This window comes from Heliangelus exortis, chromosome 5, assembly GCF_036169615.1.
Source record: "Heliangelus exortis chromosome 5, bHelExo1.hap1, whole genome shotgun sequence".
In the NCBI taxonomy this organism is placed as follows: domain Eukaryota; kingdom Metazoa; phylum Chordata; class Aves; order Apodiformes; family Trochilidae; genus Heliangelus; species Heliangelus exortis.
Genome location: NC_092426.1, coordinates 31,219,115 through 31,247,091, shown reverse-complemented (window position 1 = coordinate 31,247,091; position 27,977 = coordinate 31,219,115). Strand labels below are relative to the sequence as shown.

The following is a 27,977-nucleotide window of genomic DNA, read 5'->3' as shown; positions in this document are numbered from 1 at the left end:
AAAAACTACATTTAATTATAGTAATATTTAAACAGTCATGGCTTTGAATAATCATGGAAATATTTCCACCCATCCTCTTGCTTATGTGTTCATGAACTACTGGGTAGCATTCTGCTTCACTTCCTTACCCAGCAGTCATCCTTACTACACTCCCATGGCCTCTTCATCACTTCTGAGATATTCCTATTACTTTTCTCCTTCTTGAGACTTAGGCTTTTCTACCTGTACCTTTTGAAAGAGGAAAACTCATACTTTGCTTGTTCACAAGCAATAATCCCTGCCCTCCATGTATTCCATATATTCAGAATTATGTTATTAACTTTCATCAAGCTAAATTAATCAAAACTTGTTTAATTCAGTGATCTCTGCTCTCCATATATTCCGTATATTCAAAATTATGTTATTAACTTTCATCAGGCCAAATTAATTAAAACTGTTTTTATTTCTTTTGGAAAAAACTTAATTAAAAAAAAAAACAACATCTGAATTTTGATCTAGAATCTCATAGTATATTTTGATAGTCTGTAGTCTGTCTTTGTTCACTGTTATAAAAATGGAACTCCATTTAATTCTCTATGCTTTCTTCTGGGAACTATCTGTATTTCCTTATTACATTTCCAGTTAAGTATAATTTTGTCATTGTCTCTGTGCTAGTAAACTAAGGCACCTCATTTAACTTTTAACCATAATAGTTAACAGGCTGTGTTTGGATTTTCTGGGAAATTATTTTATGGTCCTTAGTCCACTGAAATGCCATCTTCTTTTTAAAATCCTAGTAGGAAAATGGATGAAGTAAAACTATTTGTACTTTGGTGACACAAGTACAGGGCTCACAAGGACAAACCTCAGAGGTCTTTGGCCAATGTGCAGAATTTGCGTGACAGGTTTACTGTTACAAGGCTGTGAGCAACAGAAATAAAAGGAAGTTATGCCTCTCACTTGGTTCCTTTGGCATCTGCTTGTTGATGCTGAAAGAATTTTAAAAAATAAAGTATAATTTCCATATGAATCAGGAATGTGGCCAATAGCATGTTACTGTCATATTCCTATAGCAGTACCTACATTGTGTAGGTTATCACTGTGCCTTGTAAGAGAAAATCACCATTTCAGGAGCAGGACTGAATGCAGGCTTAGCTTGAATCGAGACTGAGCACAAGTATGTGCCTATGATCTGTTTAAATAGGAATGCTTTCCACAGAAGAATTATATGCTAGATGCCCAACAATTGCTAGGTTGTAATTTTATTTTTGAAGTAAACATAATGCTGGCAGCATTTAGGTTGCTGCATTATATTAATGACTGGAATTTATATGTGGTTCATTAGCCAGCAAAAAATTTCATGTGACAAAAATCCATTTGGCTAATGAACCACTGTTTAATTAGTCTTTGAATTTTCAAAAGAATACAGCTTAATTTCTTTTTTTCCTCAGTAATGTAATATGACTGCACTGAGCAGTTGCAAAAAATGAGTTGAATTATAGAAATATTGTCAAGTGAATTAAGCAGACTACTTGTTAGGTGCCTAGCCAAGGCTTTGTTCTGCTCTGCCAGACCTGACTGAGGCCAATAAAAAGGGCCAAGTTACACAATGAAGAGTGTTTGCCTTGGTTTCATAATAGAGCCCTTTGGGTTTGAGAAAGCCTTGATAAAGCTAAGAGTCTTGTGGCTTTTTGTGGTGGTTTATGTAGCTATTTTGATGTGGAAGTGTTATTGAACATTCATGTAGCATCTTGCAGATGCTATGCAATCAGCTATATACTAAGCCTGGAAAAGTCATTCCAAAAAAAGCATGCAAAAAAAAAGATGTCCCCAGACTTGACTGGTTTTAATATCTAGAGGTGTCAGAGTGGAGACTGTGAAATGTTGCTTGTCATTTCAGCAGATACTTGTTAAAATCAGTACAGTAAGTACAGACTGTATTAAAACTAAGTTTAGTTTTATAAGTTATATCATATCATATCGTATCATATATCATATCATATCGTATCATGTATATCATATGCTGTTTGGGGAGAAGTGCCATGAAGAACTGGAGAAAGCACTTGTGAGAAGTAAAAAGGCAGTGAAATTCAAGGAAATAAATATGAAGCTATGTGCAAAAAATAAATAAAATACATAATTTAATTTCATATGGAAAATGAATCCAACCGTTACCTTTTAGGAATGGGATCTTTGAGTCATGACAGTTGCATAGAAATATTTGTTGAAAAGTCAATAGCTTTCAGAAGAGCAAGATAAATTATAGCGATTTGTAGAAAAGAAAATAAAAATAAAAACACTAGGCCACAAGATCCCGTGTTCTCAAGATTCAAATATGTCACAGTTCATATTTCTTCATCTCAGAAACTATATGGTGGAAGTGGGTCATGTTCAGAAAAGGACAAAAGGGACACAAAAAATTGTCATGTGAGAAATAATGAAACAATCTCTTCAGCTTCAATAATGAGATAACTGGCCAGGTGTGTGATAAAGATTCCAAAACTGGAAGTGTCTGGAGGAATTGGATAGGGCCACATTTCTTGCTCTCTCTCTCTCTCTAGCACACCAACTGAAGTTTTAGCTTCAATTACAAAAGCAAGTTTGTAGGAGCCAGGTTTAGAAGAAACAAAAGGACATAGTCCTTTATGCATTCTGCAGCTGAACTGTGGAACATTTTGCCAAAGGAACTGCAGAGCCCAACATTCACATCGGTGCATGGGACACCAGTACAGAACTCTGCTGGGGGTTGCTGAGCAGCTTGGTCAAAACCAGGAGTCTGAGCTGCACATGGTGGCAGTACAGGAGAGTACATGGAGAAAGTGTCATCTGTGCTTACATGCTCTTACACACTCCTGGAGCATAGCACTCTGGTAGATGCAGGATGGTGAGCTAGACAGACATTTGACTTATGTTCTTTTTTCTCTTTTTTTTTTTTTTTTTTTTTTTTTTTTAATCTGAGAAAGTAAACTAAGTGTACTCTCAGTTAATAACACTGCTTACACTGATGTTATCCACTGTCTGGTTGCTGTGATCTGGTACTGTTTAGCAACATTTTGGATTGAGTCCTTAATCTGAAAAGCATCGTGTTTCTTAGAAAGGTAATCAGATCGCAGAAGTGCTGTGAAGGATAAAATAAATACTGCTGGACAAATTATTTCATGAAAATATTGTAACTCCATGTAATTATTTCATCCAATACTTTTACACCTGATCCTGGAGAAGAAGGAAAAAGCTGAAGCAGTACAGTTTACCCTGCTCAACATATTACTCACTTTAAGTTGTTTTATATGAGCCTATTCTAATATAAATCAATATATAGAGCTGAAAATTAACAGATGCTCACTTTCTAATTCCTGGCTAGCTGATCATGTTTCAGCTACAATGGACTTGAATCTAGAAAAGGTGTACTATTACAGTACCAGCATGTCTGCAGGTAAGAATTTCAATCCTGTGGCAGGTCCTATGTCAGGTAGAAATAAAAGGAGGCTTTCCTACATTGTGCTTTGGTCTGGAATAACCTTATCTTCCATAATTTTGTGATCATTTTTTTTTCGTTAATAAGCTAGGGTATGTGATACCATATTATAACCACCTACTTCCCGAGGTCTGTACAAATATTCTTTAGTCTGTCGGAAGCAAGCATGATTATTTTCTGAATATTTGATGTAGGACTTCTCCACTGCTTCACTTATAACAGTAAATTGTAAAGAAGAGGACTGCCAAGGCATATGTTGCTCTGGAATTGAAATTCTTGAAGGGTTGTAATAAAACTTACATTTATGTTGGGTGAATATATGTGATTGCAGTACCTTGACACTAAAACAAAATTAATCTGATAGGTCACTCATGCACCAAAATGCTGATGGTAGAATTAATATGCTAACTGTACAGCACTTTGCCCAAATGCCAAATTTTCTGTTGACAACCATTTTTATCAGTTCAAGAGAACGCACTCAAGGATGCCACTACAAATTGATTTTCAGCTCACAGATTTTATTAATGTAGAGGACATTTCAGTAAAAGCTTACAATAAAGCATTTTGTCATTCTAAGATACCACGGAGAATCTAAATGTAAAAAAATAGTTTGGACCTTAATTTATTCAAAGAAGGCTAAAATATTTAAAGCAGTCTATTATCACTTCCACCCCCCCATGTCTTCACAAGGGAAGGTATTTAAACAGGTGGCAATTTATTTTCAGAAGTACTGTTCACTTTTAGCTTCTTGTGAAAGCAGGGAATATTAGTAGCTATGGTAATGGAAAAAAATGTCCAATAGTTGTGTGTAATGATTAAGACACAAATGGTACCAAGAAAAGGGGATGAAGAAATGAATTATTTTTCTGAGAAATAATTGAGAAAGAAGGAAGCCTTTGGATTGTTTGGGTTTTTTTAACTTCTTGATTGTCCCATGTTTAATACAGCCAGCTCATGATTAGCTGAGGCAAGTGGAGCTCTGAAACATCTTAAAAATAAAAGCAAGGATGATAATAAATTAATATAAAATAGGCCATTCAATATTACCATTTAGTGGAAAGGAGAATGCAGATCTGTGTCAGTGACACTGCTTTCTTCACATTTTTGATTAATTTAAGCTCATTTGTGAAATGAAGTATGCCACAATAAAGATAATCTACATTATTTAAAAAAAATAAAGTCAGCTGAATCTTTTCTAAGTCTGTGTGTTACAGACCAACTTAGGTTCCTCATGAGTCAGTCAGAAGTGACACTGGCTCTCTCAGACCTACATAAGGGTGAACCAAAGTAATCTCTTTCTATTAGCTACTGCCCTCATGCTGAGATGTCACTCCTGAGTATCTGATAACTGCAGAGAGATGCAAGACTTGCTTTCTGTTCCTGCCTTAGTTAAGCAGAAGAAGTAGGTATCAGTTGTCACAGGACATCTGAAATAGCATAGCTGTAGATCTTAGAGAGATTATCTAATAATTGTAGGTGTCAGACTGGCTTGTTTGCTTCTTTTATAATTAGCTGTAAATATTGATGTGGGTGCTTTTGCAGGAGAGGGTAGAGATTCTGTAATGACACAGAGCTGTGTGGTCCTACAGTTAAAGGGAAGCATTTTTACTAGTCTTGAACACAATTTTTAACTTATTAATTTATTACATTTCAACTTTATTGAGTGATAAGTGACAGGCTAGTTGCCTTTCCACCTGCACACATGCAGCACTCACATGGTTAAATGTGCTGACAGGCAGATTCTTAATATAGGCTTATATTTACTGCTTATATCCTAAGTAACCTGCCCTCCCAGATAAGTACAGCTGTTTAAGCTGTTTAATTATACACTTTGACAAGAAAATGTTTGAGTGGTACTTGTGGTAGACAGAGTATACTAAAATCATCTTAATTGGAATCCTTTCCCAGCCTGCTTCTCCTCCTACATCTCCTTTCTCACTGTCTTTTGTCTCATAGCTTTCCCTCTCCCTTTTTCTCTCATCTTAATTCTTGACTGTAGGCAACTTTCAGCCAGTTCCTCCATTTATTACTTCCTCTGCTTTGTCTCTCTGGCATTTTGACTGGCTCAAACACTGTCTCTGCCCCATTCTTTCTGTCTTCTGGTCACTCTTATCACTTACTCCTTCTACTTCAAATATTTTGAGGAATTTCAGTGGGATTTTTTTTTGGAGACAAATAGTGTAGGTCCTCCCCCATTAAAACTAGATTGTTCTTCTCTGTCTCTTTCAGTCATTAGCTGAGTCTGACCTGCATTATGCTGTTTTAAATATATTGCCTCTTTCTTTTTTAAGACTGCCAGTTCTTGTGTACTGTGTTATTTTGCTTATACAGTCTGGCACAGCTGTATATGCTACATTCCAGGATTGGTACATACTAAGTATGATTAAAAAAAACAAAACCAAAACCCCAATAATGCTTACAACCAGCAAAATATTTTTCACTAATCTTTCTCTTTGATTTGTCAGTTCCTAACTCAATATTTATTTTGGTTTTAAATATCCAATACTGAACAGAACCTTTTCATTATTATAATCAATTCTATGTCTTTTGTCATTGGGCAACACTCTGTCCAACCTGCTCTGCTTCTTACCACCACCACAGCTCTAGGCGATGTACAAGAAGCTGTGACCTTTCTTTAAATGAAATACAAGAAGTGTAGTACAAGTGAGGAACAGTAACCAGGAAAAGGAGCTGGTGCTCAAGCTCATTCTTGAATTAACAGATTGGTGATTAACTCCCAGAGGACAGACTGACAGCCTGTAACACAGTGCAGAAGTATCCAGCTGGTGTGAAGTTCACCTTGTGTCCCTGCCTCACCCAGTTCAGAGCTGAGAAGAGATAATAATTTGTGTCTGAAGCAAGCATAGCTAGAGACTGGAAATAAGTACAATAGTACAGCTGTGCATGGCTTCTTAAGCAGAAAACACTGCTGTATGAACAGTGGTACTGGTAATTCTATTTATTAATACTGTTAGTACTAATAGCTATTAGATTAATAGGTTTGATCCTCCAAGCATAGAACGGTTTGGGTTGGAAGGGACCTTAAAGATCATCCAGTTCCAACCCCCTGACATGGGCAGGGACACCTCCCACCAGACCAGGCTGCTCAAAGCCCCATCCAGCCTGGCCTTGAACACTTCCAGGTATGGGGCATCCACAACTTCCCTGGGCAACCTGTGCCAGTGTCTCACTGCCCTTACACTAAACAAGTTTTTCCTAATGTAACTGTTTCAGACATCCTTCCAGTTGGATGTAGAAAATTAGAGTAACAGTTTTTTTTTTGTTTTTTTTGTTTTTTTTTTTTTTGTGGGACCTTAGGGAAGAAAATTCTCTCTCAGATTTCTGTCTAAGTGGATTCTCTAAGTTGATTCTGCCCATTCACAGCATGTTGTCACTCTCACTCAAGATAACACCTGTGTTAAACCAGCATTGCTAATGAGGTTATAGAGAACAAAAGACACCAGCTGTCAAAGCCTCACTATATCTCTGGGGTTCTTTTAGACTGATGACAAAACAGGAATTTTATCTCCTAAGAATGGAAATTATTTGTTGTTTGTTTTTTTTTTTTTGCACCAACGATCAACAGGTAGTATGACATGATCCATGTTTTGTGGTTTTTGACTGTCAGTAACAAGCAAGGTTGCTGCCCATGGTCTTTTCCTGATTTTCAGTATCTTATGGGCTACTGTGTGTCTTCCAGTTTGATAACAAGTAAAAGAATGTCACATGCACTGTGGTGACTTTGTCTGATAGCCAACAGAAGTGTGAGAACCAGTGAGAGAGGGGAAATATTTTAGGACCTACATTTTGTAATGTAGGTACCTACATAAAGTAATGTAAACACTTTAAGCCATTATATAGCTTATTAAATTTACCTAACACGCTGACATTGTGGTCAAGGACTCTTTTATCCACTGTTCCTACCTTGCTGTCTAAAAGATGTTAGGTTTCTGTTGTGTAGCTTTTTGACTGGATTTTGTACATACTACTTTATTCTCTTTATTGCACTAGCCACAGGTTTCTAGTCTTTTCAACGACTACTGCTTGCAAGGTCAAATCCTGCTAAACAAAACAGGCAATGAAAAATTTAAACATCAGTCTCCTCCACATTCTTTTAGTTCGCTGGCTAAGGGCACAGATCAGAAAACAGGTTGCAAAACGACACAGTCAAACACTGCCCACGTAGCAGACAGCAATTAGGAATGCTTCATTTTTCAGTGCTTGCTTTGAGTGTAATCTCTAACAAATACTGGTTGTATAGAAATTATTTTAGTTAATGAAAGAAACAGCTGTAAACAGGTTTTGAAAAATGATCATTATCTACTTTGGAGCCCCAGAAGACATGCTTCTTATGCTTAATATCAAAAGCATATGTGAATTGTCAGGTGTTTCAAAGCCTTGTGTAGTTTGCAATTTTTTTTTTTATGTCCACAAATTGGTAACTTGGGAAATGTTGTATAATTAATATAAGCCGAGTGGAAATTTAACTAGATTATTTTAGCTATTATGCCAACATGGAAGTTACTGTGATCGCTGAAATTCTTTGGCATTAAAGTGAGTTTCTCACTTAAGGTTTCTGGCAGTGGAGCTCAGAACCTTGGCCTAAACACTGATTGTGGGGTTTGGCTGTGGATACATCAAACTCCTTTGGGAACAGCAAGAGATTCAGAATTTCTGCTGAATTGCCAACTGCTTCCTGTGTTATGGCCCTTTGGGTTTCTTTGTATCTTTGCTGCTTTGCTTATAATGCCAGCTACATTTCCAGAGCATTCTGCTTACATCTGAAAGCAAGATTTGGCTGGAAAGAGACAGGGCAGATCCTGCTCATTCTTTGCTCAGTGTAACTAAACTTGGTAAATTTGAGTACCTGCTACAACAGGCTGCTGAATCAAGCTACTCAGTAGCTTTCAGGACTTTATTCTAATTCAGCAAATCCATTCTGTACTAGTTACTAGAGTTTCTGTTCTTCAGGTTTCTTGAGTATTTGTGGGTGGTTGCACATCAGTGGAACTTGAACAGGGTTCTCAAGTCTTTCAACTTTTTTTTTTTTTTTTTGTCTCCCCTCCCCCCCTAGTGAAAATTGTGTTACTGTACTAGTTCTTTTACACCAAGTTAATGATAAGTATTCTCACTTTTGCAATTAGGGTTTGCTCTGGTCAGTCTTTTTGTTTGGTTTGGTTTGGTTTGGCTTGATTTTTTCTAGAATAAATGGATTGATGTGGAGGAAAAAGGTATAAAGTATACAAATTGCTGCAACCCTTTAATGAATAAAAAAAAAAATCAAGCTGAATGTTTACAGTCTAAATGGGAAAATATTTTAATACAAACCCAGGAAATTTATACATCTTTATATGAACTTTATGCAATTTACAGGATTCTATTGATGTTTCTAATCTTTCTTAGGTTTGTGACAATTCTGAAGCATTTGTTGAAAAGCTTCAAGTTGTATCACCTGCCCTCGCTATTGATGCACTCTGCTCTGAGAAGCTGCACTAATGTTTTTTACAAGAAAATAAGATTTTTTTTTACCTGCACATTCCTATGTTTACTGATTTTATCTTAAATTTTCTGGGCCTTTCTTTATCTTCACTGTTCTTAGTTTTGTTCTTCTTCACTGTTCTTTTTTTTTTAATGCTAGAGATTCATCTCAAGCCTATGTAGAATTTCTCTCTTCTTGTGGGAAGACATCTTACTTTGATTTCACACTTCAGAGTAACACATTAATGTTTATTTGCTATCTAGCAAGGGAGGCCTTAATTTTACTTGGTACTAGATTTCTCATTTAATAATTGGATGGATTTGAAGACAATTATTTTTCTTCATTATTAGCACTATTAAATTGTATTTACTGTTCGCTGCAAGAAATGGGACACAGCCAAAAGACAATAAATAGTTGATTGTTTTGGGCACTGATAGTCCTGGAGCTTCCAGCTCTTTGAGCATTAGAAGGACCCAAACCTCCATTGCCACTGCAGGGTGTTGCTGCTCCAGGGCTTTGTTCCTACACTCAGTGCTTTCAGAGTTTTGATTTAAAAAATCTATTCAGTACTGTGCCATTCAGGCTGCTTTGTTAGAGAAGTATAGCAAGTAGCAGGCCTAACATTTGCTTTTTAAAAGCCATAATTTCTCATCCAGCAAAAAATAATGCCTTAGGGAAGCTTCAGCCAGGATTTTCCTAACCTGTAGTGTTGTCCCAATATGAGATCCATTTACCAGTGTTCAATACTCTAATCTGCACAACTGAGGTACTTCTTTATTCCATTTTTCTGCAGAAGAGGGTGCAAGGTGGCAAATCCACAAAGTTAACATACCCCAAACAGAAATTGGCATATTTATTGCTATTTGCATATTTAATCCTGTTTAGCATGTGTCAAGATCTGCCTTTATTTACACTTAACAATTAGTAACTTACCACTACCAGTCCAATTTGTTAATAGCACTCCTTGCTTCTTTTTAAAGGTGTAGTGTCCTTTTAAACCAAAGGTCATGGTTAGTAAGGAGTGGTCTTGATCTCTCTCTGCCCTCTTTAGTTTCTGTTGAGTTCTGCTGACCCCATGCCTGTGGCACAATGTTTCCTCTGTTATCTCTCAAGGGACTTCTTCAGGAGAGGTCAATGGCTTGCAGGTCTGCAAACTAAGCTCTTGTTATCACAGTTCTAATTGTTACTGTAATTTCTCAAGGCTTCTGGGATTCTTTAATAATTTCTCTTTTCTTACCAATATTGTGAATCACCTCGTGCACCAGCACAGAGGAAACAGAAATTCAGGAAATAGGGGGGAAAGATGGGAAATGTTGCACATGTCTACATTCCCAAAGAAAGCACTTATCATCTTTTTCATTTTCTGTAGTCTTGCACTTAACTACAGATTTTCTTAATGTTAAGAGGATTTATTAGTTCAGTGCACAATATTCACTTTTCTGTGCAAAAAGCTACAGACTGCTTTACATTCTATCCAGTACTGTAGAAAGAACTATAGTGATACTAAAATTTCTTTTCAGTCTTCTCATGAGTCTCTAGCAGAGTCAACAGGTTCCTTGTATTTGCTGCCTCCCCACGAAGGAAATCTGGAAAATTCAAAGGGTAGGAGGAGGGCTCCATTGAGATTTTTAAATCCTCTTTCGGTTTTTCTTATAATCCTTAAACTTCAAAACAGAGTTTAACACCAGAAAAGCAAATGTTATTGTTCTCTGTGTCAGCTACACACATGGGAATATTTGGTGCATCTTTATACAGAATTTCTGTCTTTATATATTAACAGATATGACATAGCACAGATGGCACATACAGGGAACTGTGCAATATCATCTGCCTGTGGAATCTGAAATTGCTGAGACTACTTCAGTGCTATTTTTAAATTGAGATTTATTCAGTCGGTGTCTGCAGCAACAAAAAGGAAAGAGAATTTTTAAACAGGAAAAATCAGGAAGCATTTACTGCTCAGTTTTTGATTTAGAAAGAAAAAAGTCAGGCAAGTGGGGTGGATTATAAAACATGCACACAGCAAAAAGTTGTGGCAGCATTTGTGTATTTTAGATATCCATATTTTTAAAAAATATGTTGACTTTTCAGCAGAGGTTACCCTCACACTCCACCAGTGCTTTCAGTAACATTGGTTAAGTTTAATCTATTTCAGCAAGAAAGTATAGCAAAGATTATTTAACATGCTGTGACTTGCTGAGGAAAGAAACTGCAGCAGCTGAATCCCTGCAGTAATATCACTGTCTGCAGGGAGCAATACCCTAAGGACTTGAAATGTAGTTCCCATGTACAGAGTGACAGTGCCTTTAAAACAGCAACTCTGTCACTTAGACTGTTTCAGTTTTGTGGTCCACTTGCTGAATACCTCTTGATTACTTTTTATTTTGGTTTTGGATTTTTCCTAAAATTTAAGAGCTAAATTTAAGACCTAAAATTAAGAGTTAATTGTAATTTAATATGGCATTCTGAGACTGATCCTCAAATGGTGTATAGCCTTAAATTTTGTGTTATTTACTTTTCACACCCTTCAAGAGGCAAGCAATGAATACAAATATTTAATTAAATAAGGTCTTTTTTTATTCATGCTTCACATGAGTGTTTATAACATTTAATAAATAGGCAATAGAATTGTACATTACATAGGAATCATTTTTTTGTGTGTGTGTGATATATCAAAGCAGTTTAGAAAAAATGTAGTGTGATTAAATACTAATATATAGAATAACCAGTGATCAGGAAACAAAAGCTAAAAAGATACAGTGTAAACATTGGCTTGAGACTGAAGTTTGCTGTGGTTAAGCAAACCATGTTCCTACTGGGAATGGTTTGAAAAAATGTTTGAGAAGATGATTTTTTTCCCCCAAGTTCTTTTTCCAAGACACCTGAGATAGTACAAACAGGTTTTCTATAGACAGGCTGCCCAGAGAAAACATACTATGTGCCATAGAAACCACAGAACTGTGGATTCCACAATGGTAACTTAATGGAAATGTTTTGCATGTTACCCAATATGCTGGTTTGCTGATTTCAGAGATTGTGCTTAAAAGACATTGTGTGACAATAATGTGTCATTTGTACAAAAAAACTCAAACCAAAACAAGAACAAACAACCAAGCCAAACAAAAACCAACCAAACAACAACAGGTGTAACTTGCTTATAATTATGTAGTTTCAGCATAAGATGAGAGGGTGTACGAGATCCTGGATGTACTGTGTATTACCACAGGCTGGTGATATTGACCATCTCTGCATCCCTGAGGTTTCAGTCCCTCATTTGTCCTACCCATAAATTAGCCATGATTAATATGTTATTTATATACACTCACACAGTCTGCTTGGTTAAAATTGCCACAGCAGCACTAAGTATTCAGTCTTCCTGCATTTACTTTACTTTGTCTCCTGCTCCCTTGGGACAATAGATGGCAGCAAATCTGTACTAGGGCTGTCTTCTTCCTAGGTGAAGTGTTCGTAGGAGCTATCAGCTATTGGTATAAATTGTAAAACTTGAAAGATACTTTGAGTAGCAATTGGACTGTTAAAAGCTCTTTTTTCAGATGATAAGCATATGCATTTTGAAGCTTTCTAAATTTAGTCTGTGATTGAACTGATATATACATGTATTTGCATATATGTGCATGAAATATGAGTAAATGACCTTGGCTTTAAACACAGGCTCAGATATTTTAAAACATTCTTTATGAATACATGTATCAAATCTAATTTAAACACAGTCTCTGAAGTTATAGAAAGAATCTACATTTCTTCTTGGTGAATTATTGTGGGTTGCCAATTTAAAAAAAAAAAATTTCCTGGATAAGTGTAAGCAGCAGTAAAATCCATCTGTCAGAGCTGACAGAGTGGTAAACTTAGAAAAATATGGCCAAGGTTCTAAGAATTTCCTTAAAATAGAACAGTTAGAGAAATGGTTAAAGTTCTCCTTTTATATTCCACTGCTCTGAGGTGAATGGGTCCCTTAGCATAGAAGTCATTTTTATATTTCAACTTTTTTTCTGTGTAAAGTCAGTGATACCCATAAAACATGTAGCATTAGTATGTGAGAGAAATCAGGAGAAAGGCTAAAAGCTGGCATGATAGGTTTTGCTAACAGGATACAAAATATGTCTAATTAGCTAAAAAATGGTGATTTTTATTTTTTCCTCTCCAATCACCTGGAACTTTCTTTATATTTGCCACATGTTATAGTCATGTATAGTAATTGAATGGAACAGTAAAGATGAGGTCAGAAGCCAGAGAAGTTGTAGTCAATGGGATGGATTCCAGTTAGAAGTCTGTTTGTAGTGGAGTCCCTCAGGCATCAGTACTGGGACCAGTACTACTGAATATATTTATTGATGATCTGTATGAGGGAGTGGAGTGTTTGCTGATGACACAAAACTGGGAGGACTGGGAGGACTGGCTGTGCCCAGAAGGCTGTGCTGCCATTCAGAGGGACCTGGACAGGCTGGAGAGTTGGGCAGAGAGAAATTTAATGAATTTAATGAACATCTCTCTTGTGAGGAAAGGCTGAGGGAGCTGGGGCTCTTCAACTTGGAGAACAGGGGGCTGAGGGGTGACCTCATCAATGTTTATAAACATGTAAGGGGCGAGTGCCAGGAGGATGGAGTAAAGCCTTTCTCAGGGGTGACAAGGGGTGATAGTTATAAAATGAAGCATATGGGGTTTCATATAAATATTAGGAAGAATTTTTTCACTGTGAGGGTGACAGGGAACTGGAACAGGCTGCCCAGGGAGGTTGTGGAGTCTCCTTCCCTGGAGACATTCAAAGCCCACCTGGATGCATTGCTGTGTGACCTGCTGTAGGAGACCCTGCCCTGGCAGGGGGGTTGGAATAGATGATCTTTTGAGGTCCCTTCCAACCCCTAACTTTCTATGATTCTATGAAAAGCCAACTGATATTTTATTCAGTTTATACTACAAAACATAGTATTTTTATTTCTGAACTTAATTTTTTCTAAATATCAGAATGGCAAGGGATCAGACCCAGCCAGCACGGGTTTAGAAAGGGCAGGTCCTGCCTGACCAACCTGATCTCCTTTTATGATCAGGTGACCTGCCTGGTGGATGAGGGGAAGGCTGTGGATGTGGTCTACCTGGACTTCAGCAAAGCCTTCAACACCGTCTCCCATAGCTTTCTCCTGAAAAAGCTGTCAGCCCAGGGCTCAGACAGGAGCACCCTGTGCTGGGTTAAGAACTGGCTGGAGGGCCGGGCCCAGAGAGTGGTGCTGAACGGGGCTGCATCCAGTTGGCGGCCGGTCACTAGTGGTGTCCCCAGGGATCAGTGTTGGGCCCGGTTCTGTTTAATATCTTCATTGATGATTTAGATGAAGGGATTGAGTCCACCATCCGCAAATTCGCAGACAACACTAAGCTGGGGGGGAGTGTGGATCAGCTGGAAGGCAGGAGGGCTCTGCAGAGGGACCTGGACAGACTGGAGAGTTGGGCTGATTCCAACGGGATGAGGTTCAACAAGGCCAAGTGCCGGGTCCTGCACTTTGGCCACAACCCCATGGGGAGCTCCAGGCTGGGCACAGAGTGGCTGAGAGCAGCCAGGCAGAAAGGGACCTGGGAATCTGGATTGACAGGAAGCTGAACATGAGCCAGCAGTGTGCCCAGGTGGCCAAGAAGGCCAATGGCATCCTGGCCTGGATCAGGAACAGCGTCGCCAGCAGGTCCAGGGAAGTGATTCTGCCCCTGTACTCAGCGCTGGTGAGGCCACACCTCAAGTACTGTGTCCAGTTCTGGGCCCCTCAGTTCAGGAAGGAGATTGAGGTGCTGGAGCAGGTCCAAAGGAGGGCAACCAGGCTGGTGAAAGGACTCGAGCACAGACCTTATGAAGAGAGGCTGAGGGAGCTGGGGCTGTTCAGCCTGAAGAAGAGGAGGCTCAGAGGAGACCTCATCACTCTCTACAACTCCCTGAAAGGAGGTTGTAGCCAGGTGGGGGTTGGGCTCTTTTCCCAGACGACTTTCAACAAGACAAGAGGTCATGGTCTTAAGTTGTGCCGGGGGAGGTTTAGGTTGGATATTAGAAAGAATTTCTTTACAGAGAAGGTGATCAGACATTAGAATGGGCTGCCCAGTGAAGTAGTGGACTCTCCATCCCTGGAGATATTTAAAAAGAGACTGGATGTGGCACTTAGTGCCATGGTCTAGCAACTGCAGCGGTGGGTCAAGGGTTGGACTTGATGATCTCAGAGGTCCCTTCCAACCCAGCCAATTCTATGATTCTATGGCATATAATCATCTAAGGGGTAACAATAAAAATAGCTTATGACATATGTAAAAATATACAGAAAAGCAAAGATACATAAAGTAAGTCTCTTACTAGATACCTGATCTTAAGTACCAATACTGGTATTCCCAACATCTGGACTTGAATATATCCTAAAATATGCTTTCTGTTGTTTGAATATCTTGATACAGGTTTATATTATATGCAGTGTGTAATTTCAAAAAGTGTAAGGTATATGCAGTACTCCATTGGCAGAAATACTGTATTGTGATAGGATCTCATTTTGAGACTTTGTGTGAATAAGAAGATGAGTTTATTCACAAAGTCATAGCTGGTGAGTATTTTGGGTTGTTGGCCATTTTACCAAACATTTTGCTTTACTATGCTTATCGATACAGTGTGGCACCTACATTATTAGGAGCTGTAAGCTTTCAGAAAGTTTGAAAATCATAGAACCGTTTGAGTCAGAAAGGACTTTAAGGATCATCTAGTGCCAGCCCTCCTGCCATGGGCAGGGACACCTCCCACTAGACCAGGCTGCTCAAAGCTCCATCCAACCTGGCCTTGAACACTTCCAGGTATGGGACATCCACAACTTTCCTGGGCAACTGTGCCAGCATCTCACTGCTTTTACACTAAAGAATTTTTCCTAATATGCAATCTAAACCTATTATCCTTTGGCTTAAAACCATTCCCCCTTTTCCTATCACTACATGCCTTTGTAAAAAGTTCCTTCTCAGCTTTCCTGTAGGCCCCCTCCAGGTACCAGCAGACCATTATAAGGTATCCATGGAGCCTTCTCTTCTCCAGGCTGAACAACCTCAGCTGAGGGCTCTAGAACTGGACACAGTACTACAGGTGGGGTCTTCACAAGAGCAGAGTCCCAGAATCACCTCTCTTGACCTGCTGGATACTCTTCTTTTGATGCAACCCAGGATACAGTTGGCATTCTGGGCTGCAAGTTCTCATGGCTGGCTCATCACTGACTTTTTTATTAACCAACATTCCCAAGTCCTTCAGCAAACAGGCTTACAGGTTCAGATTCTAGTCCCTCTTTTTAAAATGGTGCTACAGTTCAAAGTAACTTACAATTTTTAGATATGTGAGAACAAAGTCCAACTACCAAGGGTCAGGTGCAAGCATAAAGTTTTATTTGACAATTAACACAAGCCAGGTGATACAGCCCCATGTAGGTATGGCAGATATGATGTGAGGCAAAAGAGAGAGAGACAAAAGGAGAAGATACAAGAAGAGAGAGAAAGAAAGAGGTGTCTGGCAAGAGTTTCTTGTTCAAGATGGTATTCTGATTCTGGACAGGGCCCGATGCAGGGTGGTGGGACAAAAATGGGGACCTCAGTGTTTCGTGTGCGCCCCCAAATTCCCACTGTTCCAGACAAAAAAATTCACTGATCCTTTGTTCAAAGAACTCGTTTTCCAGCTTTCCTCCCCAGGAATAGAGCTGTCATTAGCATAAGTCAGTCAGTTGCCTCTTATCAGCAGGAACCCAGAGATGTCCCATTCAATTCTCAGATGGCTCAGATGGGCCATTGACTGCTGACCCATCTGAGGGAACCTCCACCCTTATCACAGCTTATCAGTCAAGGTGTTATCCCCACCACCCATAGGGCCTCTGAAGACAGCCCACCTGAAGGGGATCTTACCTGGCTTATTAGTCCTCATTGCCTTCGAGGTGAGGTGTCAGTCCTTATCCTCCAGCCAACTTTATTCGGTTTAAAGTTGTCTTTTGAAGCAAAGAACATTCCACTGATTGGAACCTCACAATTGGTCTGTTAAAAGTAGGAAAAATAAAATAAAAATTTAAAAATTGCATGTGCAGTTTCTTGTATAATTCTAAACTACCATATGTAGCAGCCAGGAATAATGCTAATATCTGAATTTTCCTAGGATGTTCCAATATGGATTTGCCAATGTATATTAAAGAGGATCTATAGGCTATGGAATATAAAAGAGGTGTATATATCCTATAACATGTCAGACATAACACTTAAGAGAACACATTGAGTTCATTGAGTTGTTTTTCCCATTGCTAAATTGGAGGCTATCATGCAGAAAAAGACTTATTCCTGTTTTGGTGGACTAATAAACCAATGATGCTGTCACCAGGTGGGAGAGTACTGGGTGGTTGTAGTGCATGACCTAGAGGTGTGTGCACCCAGCTCTCAGGTTTTGCTATTACTGCTCCTACTAAATTCACTCCTGTTTGTTGATAACTAAACTATTAAAAAAAAATCCTATGTTGATACTATGTCTAAGGTTACTGGAGCAAAATAAAGTGCTAAGTATCACTTCTAATTGAAAAACTGCTTTTTTAATGCATCTGGTGTAAGGGGTTAATATGGATTGGCACAGTCCCCACTAAGCCTGTGTTTAGCCGAGGTTAAGAAGTTTGTTTAATCAGTGGGTTAAGCTTCCTTAGCTTAGTTTTATACTTCCCAGCCACCTCTGAAATGTGTGTCTAACAAGCACATTCAGGAGTGCCTTGGCAGAGGAGGTGCAAACTCTCAGCACCTTACATACAGTGTGTGTCTGTGTATGGGCAAAAGACGAGCAGCCCACTTCTTTGCTAGATCTGTCCCACAAAAATTAAGTTAAAAAAGACATTTTTTTCTGAGTGAAAACAAAATATGTGCCCCATTTATGACATTCTGTTTTGTTTCAAACAAACAGGAGAACTGAAAGTGCATATGTTGGTAGTGTGTACCAGAATTTTAAAAAAGATACAGAATTTCCTATATGCAGGGATTACCTGCAGATTCATAAAATTATTTACTCATTTAATTTCATTTCACTTTTGCATTCCAGCAGAGTCTACTTTAAAGGATGACTTCACTGAACAACTAACTAATTTGGATGTGGCAAATAGAGATGAAGATACCTGGGTTTTGGATTCCAGATTGGGGCACTTAAACGCATTTGCTCATTCAAGTGAGAAAGAGAAGATCAACAGAAATGCATTGCATTTGAGCCTGGAACTGAATGTGAGTAAGACTATTCATGCTATCTAGGGTTTCAACAAGCATTTATTATATACAATTACATTTCTGGTATGCACTTATTTCTGGTATGTCTAAAACCATGTTCCAAAATGTATGACAAACTGCCAAATTTTGAGTGGGTTGCAGTTTTTTACGTGGTTTCTGAGTCCATATGCTTATGTGCAGCTAAGTGAAATCAATACATACAGATTTTTTTTTTTTTAATTAGTTAAATAGACTGAGATACGAGAGCTTCTCAGTGTTTTGGAGCAGCTGAACTGGCTGTGAATTTGACAGAAAGAGTTTCTAAACTCCTTGGTATGTGACACTGAAGCTTCAGATGGCAACCTGAGTTAATCACAATGTGAGACAGTCACTTAACATTTCTCAGCCTGATCTAGCTGGAAACACTCATCTGCCCCCAGGATGAGCACTAACCAGCCTACAGACAGACATGTTTTGGCAGTACTTTTCAAATTGAAGGGAGATGGGAACTAAATGTAGTAGAAGAGGAAAGAAACATGGAAAGGACAGCATGGCTGAAAAAAAATGCTTTGAAGATTTTATGAAAAACATAATGAAACATAATGCAGTTTGTGCAAAGAAACACTGACACAAATTTGTGTAACACTGACATCTGTTGGCAGAAATACCAGAATTAACTCAGAAGTAAGTTTTAAGTACTTACCATGATGCTTCCACTCACCATTGCTATCTTGAGCTTTTTGTAAAACAGATCTCTTGTCCTAACATCCTTTCCTTAAAATAATTCATTAGAATGTTGTAGTACTGTGAAGGTACAGTTTACAAGGTTTGTCCTTGTAACAAAACACTGAGATGAAAACAAATTACTGGACTGAAGGGAACTGTGATATAGTTGTTGTCACTACTACAAATATATTCTAAAACAGGAAGAATTCAGTCCACAAGGACACTCTGTCTGCATTTATAAAGTCCTTGTGTAAAAGCCATTGAAGAACAATAATTTGAGAAAATAAGAGACATGGAAGATTAGTAAGCAGTTTGTTCCCACTTTTCTTATTCTTTTTTAAGCAGTATTTTCTCTCTAAAAATCTAATTAGCTGCATTACTAAGAAAGAGAATTATTTCAATTTCTTGTAGTTAAAAAGGAAGAATCTTTATTTCACGATTTCTAACAGATTCAGAACAAAAGCCTCGGTTTCTATAAAAAGAAGTGCTCAGCACTGGCTGTTGGTGACCCTCAAGGACACCTTATCCTACATCTCACTCCCAGTGACTCTCTTTCTTGATAGTTTTTCAGAACAGAACTCTGGGCTGAATTACGTGCATAGCCCTTGCATCTTAAAGATTATTTTTTGGTTTCACAGTGAGTATACATCCAGTTGTGTGACAAGGGACTGGAGGAGGAGCTGCCAGAAGAGCTGTGGTGGGAAGGCTGCTGCTGGTGCTGCCATCAGAATCTCTTTGGCCTGTAGCACTGCTATAACAGCCTGCAGAAAAGATAATGACCAAAAAAAATAGGCTGCATGAGTTTCTCTGGTGACTCCAATCTGTTCCCAGACATCATCTTTTCTGTGCACTCCTCAGACCAGACAACTGTGGTCATAAAATGTGCCTGTGTGTGAAGAACAGCCCTGAAACAATGATAGTGTTTCCAGAAAATAGCAACTGAAACAGACCAATTTATTTACTTACACTGACACCACATCCAGTTGTGATCTGTGCTCTTTTCTTGCTATTGGAAGAAAAGGTTTATCCTGACTGATCAAAAAGTTAAGCAGTACTCTTACAATGCAGTTGTATTCGTAACAGTAACAATGTGAAAAACAAAGCTTTTTACAAGGCTCTGCTTTCTAGGGTTCAGGAACATCGTTGCATAAATATTTAATATGTTTGAGTGTTGGTTTATGAGAAGCTCAGCATGAGCCAGCAATCCATACTTGCAGCCCAGAAAGCCAACTGCATCCTGGGCTGCACCAACACAAGTGTAATCAGCCCATCAAGGGAGGGGATTCTCCCCCTCTACTCAGCTCTCGTGAGACCCCACCTGGAGCACTGTCTCCAGTTCTGGAGCCCCCAACACTGGAAGGACATGGAACTCTTGGATTGAGTCCAGAGGAGGGCCATGAAGATGATCAGAGGGCTGGAGCACTTCTCCATGAAGACAGACTGAGTCTCTCTGAGAGTTGGGGTTGTTCAGCCTGAAGAAGAGAAGGCTCCTGGGAGACCTCATAGCAGCCTTCCAGTACCTGAAGGGGCTTACAGGAAAGCTGGGGAGGGACTTTGTGTAAGTGCATGTAGTAAGGGCATGTGAGAGTGTGTGTCTCACTCCTGTGAGAGTGGCGAGAGACTGGAACAAGTTGCCCAGGGAAGTTTTGGATGCCTCCTCCCTGGAAATGTTCAAGGTCAGGTTGGATGGGGCTTTGAGCAACCTGATCAAGTGGGAGGTGTCCCTGCCCATGGCAGGGGTGTTGGAACTGGATGAGCTTTTGAGTCTCTTTTAACCCAAACCATTCTATGATCCTACAATACTTCTATAAGTGTATATGTAGATATACTAGTGTTTGGTTATATTACTAAGAAGATGTTCCTATGACTTTGAAGGAGGCAGCTAAGTAGATGAGGAAGAGAGTGAATGCATTCTGCTCTGGCAGGAATTTCAAATGCAAATACAATCTGCTTCTGAAAACAAAAGTGTTTCATTAGATTTTAAAGTCTACTTGGATCATGCTGCATTCTCATTGACAATCCAGCAGAGAAGATACAAAAGAGAAACAGAGAAGAGATACAGAAGATAATGAAACAAAAGAGAAATGCAGCTCCACCCTATACAGCATTTCAGATGGATAGGAAACCCCCCTTCTTTACTGAAAGATGGGTAAGGCTTTGGAACATGCTGCCCAGGGAAGTGGTGGAGTCACCGCATCTGAAGGTGCTCAAAAATGTGTAGACATAGTACTTCAGAACATGGTTTAGATGGCATAGTGGTGTTGGCTTGATTGTTGCACTTGAAGATCTTAGAGGACTGTATGAATATTATTTTATAAATTTTTTTGTTTAATCTTTAAACTATTATGTCATCATGTGGATAGGAAGCAAAAGACCTGATGAAATGAAATTAAGGTGAAAAGAGAGCCATCTAGAAAAGGAAAACAATATCTGAAAGGGTTAAAGATTCATGTCCATTTTTTGTTACACAAAGTGCCAGCCTTTGTGTCTTAATGTGAAAAGATCTCACTCAGTTTAGTTACACAGTTTACAGTGATCTTCTGTTCTCTGTCCTTACTTGTATGTCTGCTCCCTTTAACCAGGAGATCAGCCAGATCATCTCTTTTACAAGTTCTACCTCAGAACAACCATTTTTTTGAGTCGGTTTCATAGGCTGTTTCATGCATTTATTTATACAATATACACATCTTCAAAATAGTAAACTGTCTTTCCAAATATATCTTTTGGTTTATAAACATATCTCTATCAACTGTTTTTTTTCAAATACTCTAAAGTAGGCCATGTCTCAATGTCAATCAGAATTTTCATGAAGATGTTAAAAATCACATAGTATTTCTTCAGCCCCCTTCACCAAATATGTCTGGTGCTTGGTAAGACTTATGATATGTTTCTCTTGCTATGTTTAAACCTAATTACTTAGATTTAATTTGATTATGTTGGTGATGCCCAGATCTTCAGGCTGCAGGAAAATTGCTGACATAGTGGTATGTAGTAAGGTAACTTACTGTACTAAAATGATGAAAATACAGGAGCTACAGGTTTCCTTCCATCTCTTCTGCCTTTTCTATTTTAGAGAATTTAAAGAGTTAAAATACTAACTATAAAAGGAGATAAGCAGCAGGAGAGACAGACAAGAGAGCAGGAGAATGTTAAGATCATTATCAGTCAGCACAGTAAGTGCTGGGCTGGGGACAGGGCAGAGGGCAGGACTGGGCCAGCTGAGCTTCAGATCAGTCCAGAGCCACAACCACAGCCTGCTGCTTCACTTGCCTCTCCTAACGCCTGACACAACCTGACACAATTCTTGCATATTTGATTCTACATTTATTTTCAGGAAATTATGCAAAATGTTCATAGTTTAGAGCTATTTATGTTGAAAAAAAAAAAACAAACAAAAAACCCCAAAACAGTAGAAGTTTGTTAGGAAGTTTGTTTTCTCTTCATTTTAGCTACTTGGCTGTTTTATACAATGTGTCCTCATGCCCTTCATGTTTCCCTAGTTTGCTATTAAACTAATCTGAAAAAGAAATCTGAGTAGATACGGGCTCAGGAAGCCTTGAGCTCTGCTGTATGATAGTGATAGAAATTAGATTTTACTTTATTCTGGCTTATTGTGTGTTTTCTTCAAAGCTAGTTTGAAAACCGACATCAGGGGAGCTCTTAAGACACCTCCAGAAAAAAACTTGAGTGAGTTGTAGGTGTGACTTCTGTCTGTAACCAAATGTAGGTCAGAAAGGGTGTGGGTTTTTAAATGTGCTTTAAACTGTAAGGAGTGATTGTCCTTTTGTATAATTAGTTTGTTCACTGGCCTGAAAGTTGCTGTGACAGGTTTTAGGGGCTGTTCTGATGCACCAGAGTTGTAAGCTTTACAAAGAGACTTCTGACATTACCATAACTGATTTTTTCTACAGATTTTGGGTTCTTCCTTCAGATGCAGTATTACAGCCTGTTCAGAGAGATTTACTTCATGAGAGAGATCCACCCAGCATTAAAACAGTTTGTTTTGCCAACAAATTGGCTTCATGTCATTTGCAAATCACAATATGATGATTTCCTTCTTGTGTGAAAAATATTAAGGGCATATAATGATATATGTATTTTTGCCAGATACACACTACTGAGTAAGTAAGTACCAATGTGCATTTCATTATCACTTATCAAGCCCCTCAACGGGAGACTGTCTCCTGGGATTATCATGAGATTGTGAGGACCAAGTCCTTACAAAAGTTGTATTTGAGACTGGGGGTTTAAGGACTGCATGATGAATTTGAGAAGCTGGCTGCCTTCCAGTTTTCTTCAGGGGTAGATGTAGAGACAAGTTCCTTTGTTAACCCTAATGCTTAAAAAGCTTGAAAGCATATTCTCACTTCCAAGAGTTCATTATCAAGGGAAGAGGCAGGTTTGTGAGATTATCTCTGGTTTTACAACGTATATTTATATTTCTGGAGTTTTAATTATTCAGTGCTCAAGTCTGGGTTTTCTAGCACCTCAGTACATGGTGTAGCTTTGGCCTGACACTCACAGCACTATCCTTTTCACTACTAATTTGTTCACTGTCTCAATAATTTTGTTGAAGTGCTGTTCAGAAATGGTTTTTTTCTGCTTTTAAGTCCATTTTAAACTAAAGTTTTTATATGTACTATTAAAATCTTAACTAGTTAGTGGTTATTTTCAGTAACCTGCCTATGTGCAATATTCATAGGAAAATACAGTTTGGTGACCTTGGATTATTACAGAGAAGTTCTAAGTGTTGGGTTGCCATTAATATAAACAGATAAATAAGTATTTTTGGCATAATCTGAGTAAGGTTTAGTTTAAAAGGTATCATGAAATTGTTCATACAGGTACATTTTTTATTAATGACCAGTGAAACTGTTCTTAAAAAAAAATACTATTTAATATTTATCCATCATAAGTTAACCATCCCCAAATTAATAGGTTACTCCTGTGGGTGAACATAGAAATAGAAAAACAAAGTAGAAAACTTTGTCTCAGCAGATTCACTTTGCCCGAGTAATTTTGTCATGAAATAAAACTTAGAACTGCTGCAGGCTTGCTTTCAAGACATATTGTTTTAGGGGAAGTCACCTGTGCTAAGATAGTTGCATTCCATGTGTCTCACTAACCCTGGGATCATAAGGGCAGCTTGGCACAGGGAGTAATAAAGACTCCATCTCTTTCCTTATCCTTATGCATGGCTTCCTTTTGTGATATTAATCTATATCAAGCCTGCAGAAGCAGGGGATCCATGAGCTATCAGGTGTTTCAGTCCTTGGCACCTGATGATTAAGCAGAGTGGACAAGCAAGTCAGGAGCTTCCTAGAGGAGGTGGCAGGCAGTAAGGCAGAAGCCATTGCTCAGTGTTAAATCAAAGATAAAGATGGGAATGATTCCAATGTTCTTTGTCTATGTGTATGAATGCAACTCTGTAAATGAAAAGGTGTTTGTAAGCTTCACCTGAGCCCTTAGTATCCTTAGTATTACAACCCGTTTTTCAGGAAACCTTCATCCTGCAGTAGATACCAATGAGTTACTGTTGACTTAATGATATTTTATAGTAAATTGAAAAGGTAAACACATGCTTTTTTTATGGTCTAAGTTTTTAAACACTAAACCAAATTTAAATGCGTTGGGATACTTTGTTGTTGTGTATTGTCTGTAATATGCAGCTTTTCAGTAAATGTTTTTAAGTAATTTGACACACTGCTGATTTCCCTGTGAAGGACAGCTTTCCCCGTGTTGCTTGTTCAAGATTACACATCACAGATAAATGGCTGACTGTAGAATGACCCTCTGACTTGGGTGAAAAAAAATAAAATAGTATCTCTGACTTCCTAAGGTAGCAATGTGAAAATTTGACTAAACATACAGAGAATAAAGAGAATATGAATTCTTGCAGATCTGCAGTTTCTGTAGTTCCAAAAATAAGAAAAGTAACAGAAGTGAGGACTTTTGACTGGAACCTGACCTAAATGTTATTGATTTTCTTGTTATCAAAGGTGTTTAAGAGTAGTTTTTGTACTTCTTTATAAGTCTCTTATGGAAAAAATCCCACATACTATCCCTGACAGCAAGCAGCATTGGGTACAGACTCGAAGATTTCCTTTGTTTTATGCCAGTATCCACTGAACCAAATCTCACATACAGCATTACCTTGACAGTATATTTATATAGATTACATTTATTAAAAAATATGCCATCAGAGTTGGGGTGCTGTGCAGATGGACAGCCTGCCTGATATCTAACAGTTAACTTGGCATTCCTGAGGGCTGGCTGCTTACCCTGCCCACCCAAACAGCTCCTAGTGACTGGGTGTGGTGAAAGCCTTTGATAAGTACCTGTTCACAGTTCACAGAAATAGCTGTGCAGAGTTAGGACAGTAGTAATATGAAACCAGTCTTGTTGGTTTTTGTTCATGGCCCTGGAGGCTGAAATCTGCATTCCAGATGAGACCTGCAGCAAATCGGAAGAGAGCCTCTTTTTTCCTGCTTTCTTCGGCTTCAAGGGCGGTCACCCGAGGTGGTTGTGGCCGGCCGGGAACCGGGGGCTCTGCCCAGGCTCCGGGAGGCGGCTCTGGGAGATTCAGATTCGCGACTTCGTGTTTCCTTTTGGTTTGTTTTTTGGTTTGTTTTTTTGGTTTTGTTTTTGTTTTCTGATTCTGGATTTACAAACAAAGATCCTTATTAAAGTGGAAAGACTATGCAAAAGAATCCGCCAGGAATTTCTCTGCTGAAAACCCCTCGCAGCTCGTGTAACCAGGATAAGGAAGCAGCAAACTACAAGTGCGCCCAGTTCTTTTCGGGAGGCTTGTTTATGTAGCTGCTCTCTGCACTTCTTAGCACGTAGGAAGTTGTGTGCAGCCAGTAGGATTGCAGGAGTCTCAGCAGTAACCATTGGTCGAATTGGCTACCGAGATTAGAGCGCTGGCATATTCGCTTTGACAAAAAGCCCTTTGTGTCCAGGAACAAGTTGCTGAAGCTGCCGAGAACTTTTTTTGTTTGTTGGTTAGTTGGTTTTGATTTTTTGCTTTGTTTTGTTTTTACGGGGGGTTTTTGCTGCTCCTGAAGGAGAACTTGGAGACGTGACGGAGCCGTAGTGCGCCGGCGGCAGCGCTGGAAGGGGCCGGAGGGGGCAGGGTGCCCCGGGGAGGAGAGGCGAGGCTGGGTGCGGGCCGGTCCGGGTAGCGCTGGCGGTCGGAGGGCCCGTGGTGAGCCCAGCTGCTGTCTGAATGCAGGGAGTAAATAGTTGTTTAGCAGTTAGTAGCACTGCTAGGAGAAGCAAACCTGTTCCGTGCTTCGATGCAACATGGAAGAAGAAAATGCGCTGCCTGGTCGCAGTGAGCGTTCAGACCTGGAGAATCCAGCAGGAAGTGAACGTGATCTCTTCACTACCTTTTCTATGAAAACACTTTTGGGATTTACTACTAAATTTGCATCTCCCGTTTCCAAAGAAGAAGCAGTACTTAAAGCATTTCAACCTTTGCACACTAATATAAATACTCCTGCTAACACCTGGCATGCAAGGAATGATAATGGTTTTAATGACGACTCTGAAAATGAGCACGGCATGAATAGTACTGGTGGCCAAGCTGCCACGATGCCTGGCAGGCAACCTGACCTGGAACTGGAGTTAGCTGAACAAAATGAATTACTTCTTCACCATCTAAGGTTTGTACAGATGTCTTTGTCTGAATCTGACAATGATGACAAGGATGCTATTCTCGTACAAGGCACTTTGGTTCATACAACAAGTGATACAGAATCAGACACGGAGAGTAAGGATCTAGACACCAATGAAAACAATACAAGCGAATCTGGGCTGAATAATGCTGCTTTGTCAGCTGAGGCTTTGGATGATAACAATCAAAATAAGGAAGAGTCAGAATCAGAAGGGCACAGCAACAGCGATGACACTCTGAGCTCAGATGACATAGAGTTCCACCCACCGATTTCTAAACGGCTTCCAAAAGAGTTGGGAGGTATTCTGGAGCATGACTCCAATGGAAAACACAAAATGTTAATGGACGAGCAATTCAGTCGCTTGCTTGCTGCAGGGGAATGCCCTCAAGAACTTCCCGATGAAGAACAAAGACCTTCAGCTGATAATACATCATTCCAAAAAACAGCAGTGGCTGAAAAGACATTCCAGCTGCCCGCTTTCTTTAGTGGACTACGTGTGAGGAAAAAGGGACTAACCACAGAGGATGGGGAAATAGTTACAGAAATTAAACCCAGGGATAATGATTTAGCTCTGCTTAAATTACGACAGCCTGTTAAGAAATCCAGTATTACATCAGGTTTGACCACTAAAAAGAAGTCTGCTGAACTTAAAGCAAGTCCTACTTTCCTGGAACAACTCTCGCACTTGTTAAACATAGACGTCTCCAAGAATGAAGATAGAACCGAGGACTCTGGTGAGGGATCCGGGGAGACCGAGGACAGTGATGAAGCTCAGGAGAGCAAAGCCTCCAGCAGGACCGAACCACGGTTTCTTTCTGAGGAAATAAAATCAAGCCCTGCTGAATCTGCACTGGACGTCTTTAAAGCCTTATTCACACGGCCTCCCAAAAAAGAAACAACAGCAGATACTTCAGAGCTGGAAGCCATAAAACGCAAAATGAGAACTGAAAAAGAGTCCTTGAAAGCTGTGTTTGAAAGGTCAAAATCAAAACCTGGGGATGGATCATCAGATAAATCTGTAGGTTGATTTACTTTTTCTTCCTAAGATCTGGAAGCAGGTAGATAAGCAAGAATTTATTTAAAAATTATTGATAGGGACTTTAGGTTAAAAAATGTCAGAATTTCAGTTTTCTTCTGGGGATTTTAAATTTTGGATTCCCAACTGAGGAAATCTTGAGGCTAATTTTAAACAACTGTTGGTTGTCTGCAGTTGTAGTAGAATTAGGTGAGCACTGGAGATGGTCACAGCTTTTCAATTAGAACTGAGAATTTAAAATCATTTATTATTCTAAAAGATCAATACAAAACAGCTGTCTGTATGTGAAGTATGGCTTTTAATCAGCTTGTTGTTGCAGATATTTACTGTAGTATTATCTAGTAGTCTCTCAATCCCACTTTGTGAGAACTC

At 39.1% G+C, this 27,977-nt stretch overlaps 1 protein-coding gene across 4 annotated transcripts in view; it reads left to right on the top strand.

The window, feature by feature from the left end:
* Positions 1–27,977, top strand: part of FMN1 (formin 1) — a 189,882-nt gene that overhangs the window by 28,855 nt on the left and 133,050 nt on the right. For 2 of the 4 annotated variants that reach the window (XM_071744339.1, XM_071744340.1), the window contains exon 3: positions 18,007–18,182. In XM_071744339.1, the coding sequence (XP_071600440.1) occupies positions 18,007–18,182 (176 nt within the window). Of the gene's footprint in view, positions 1–18,006; positions 18,183–25,248; positions 27,588–27,977 lie in introns of those variants that run through there. The other 2 variants (XM_071744341.1, XM_071744342.1) reach the window with 2 other exon arrangements.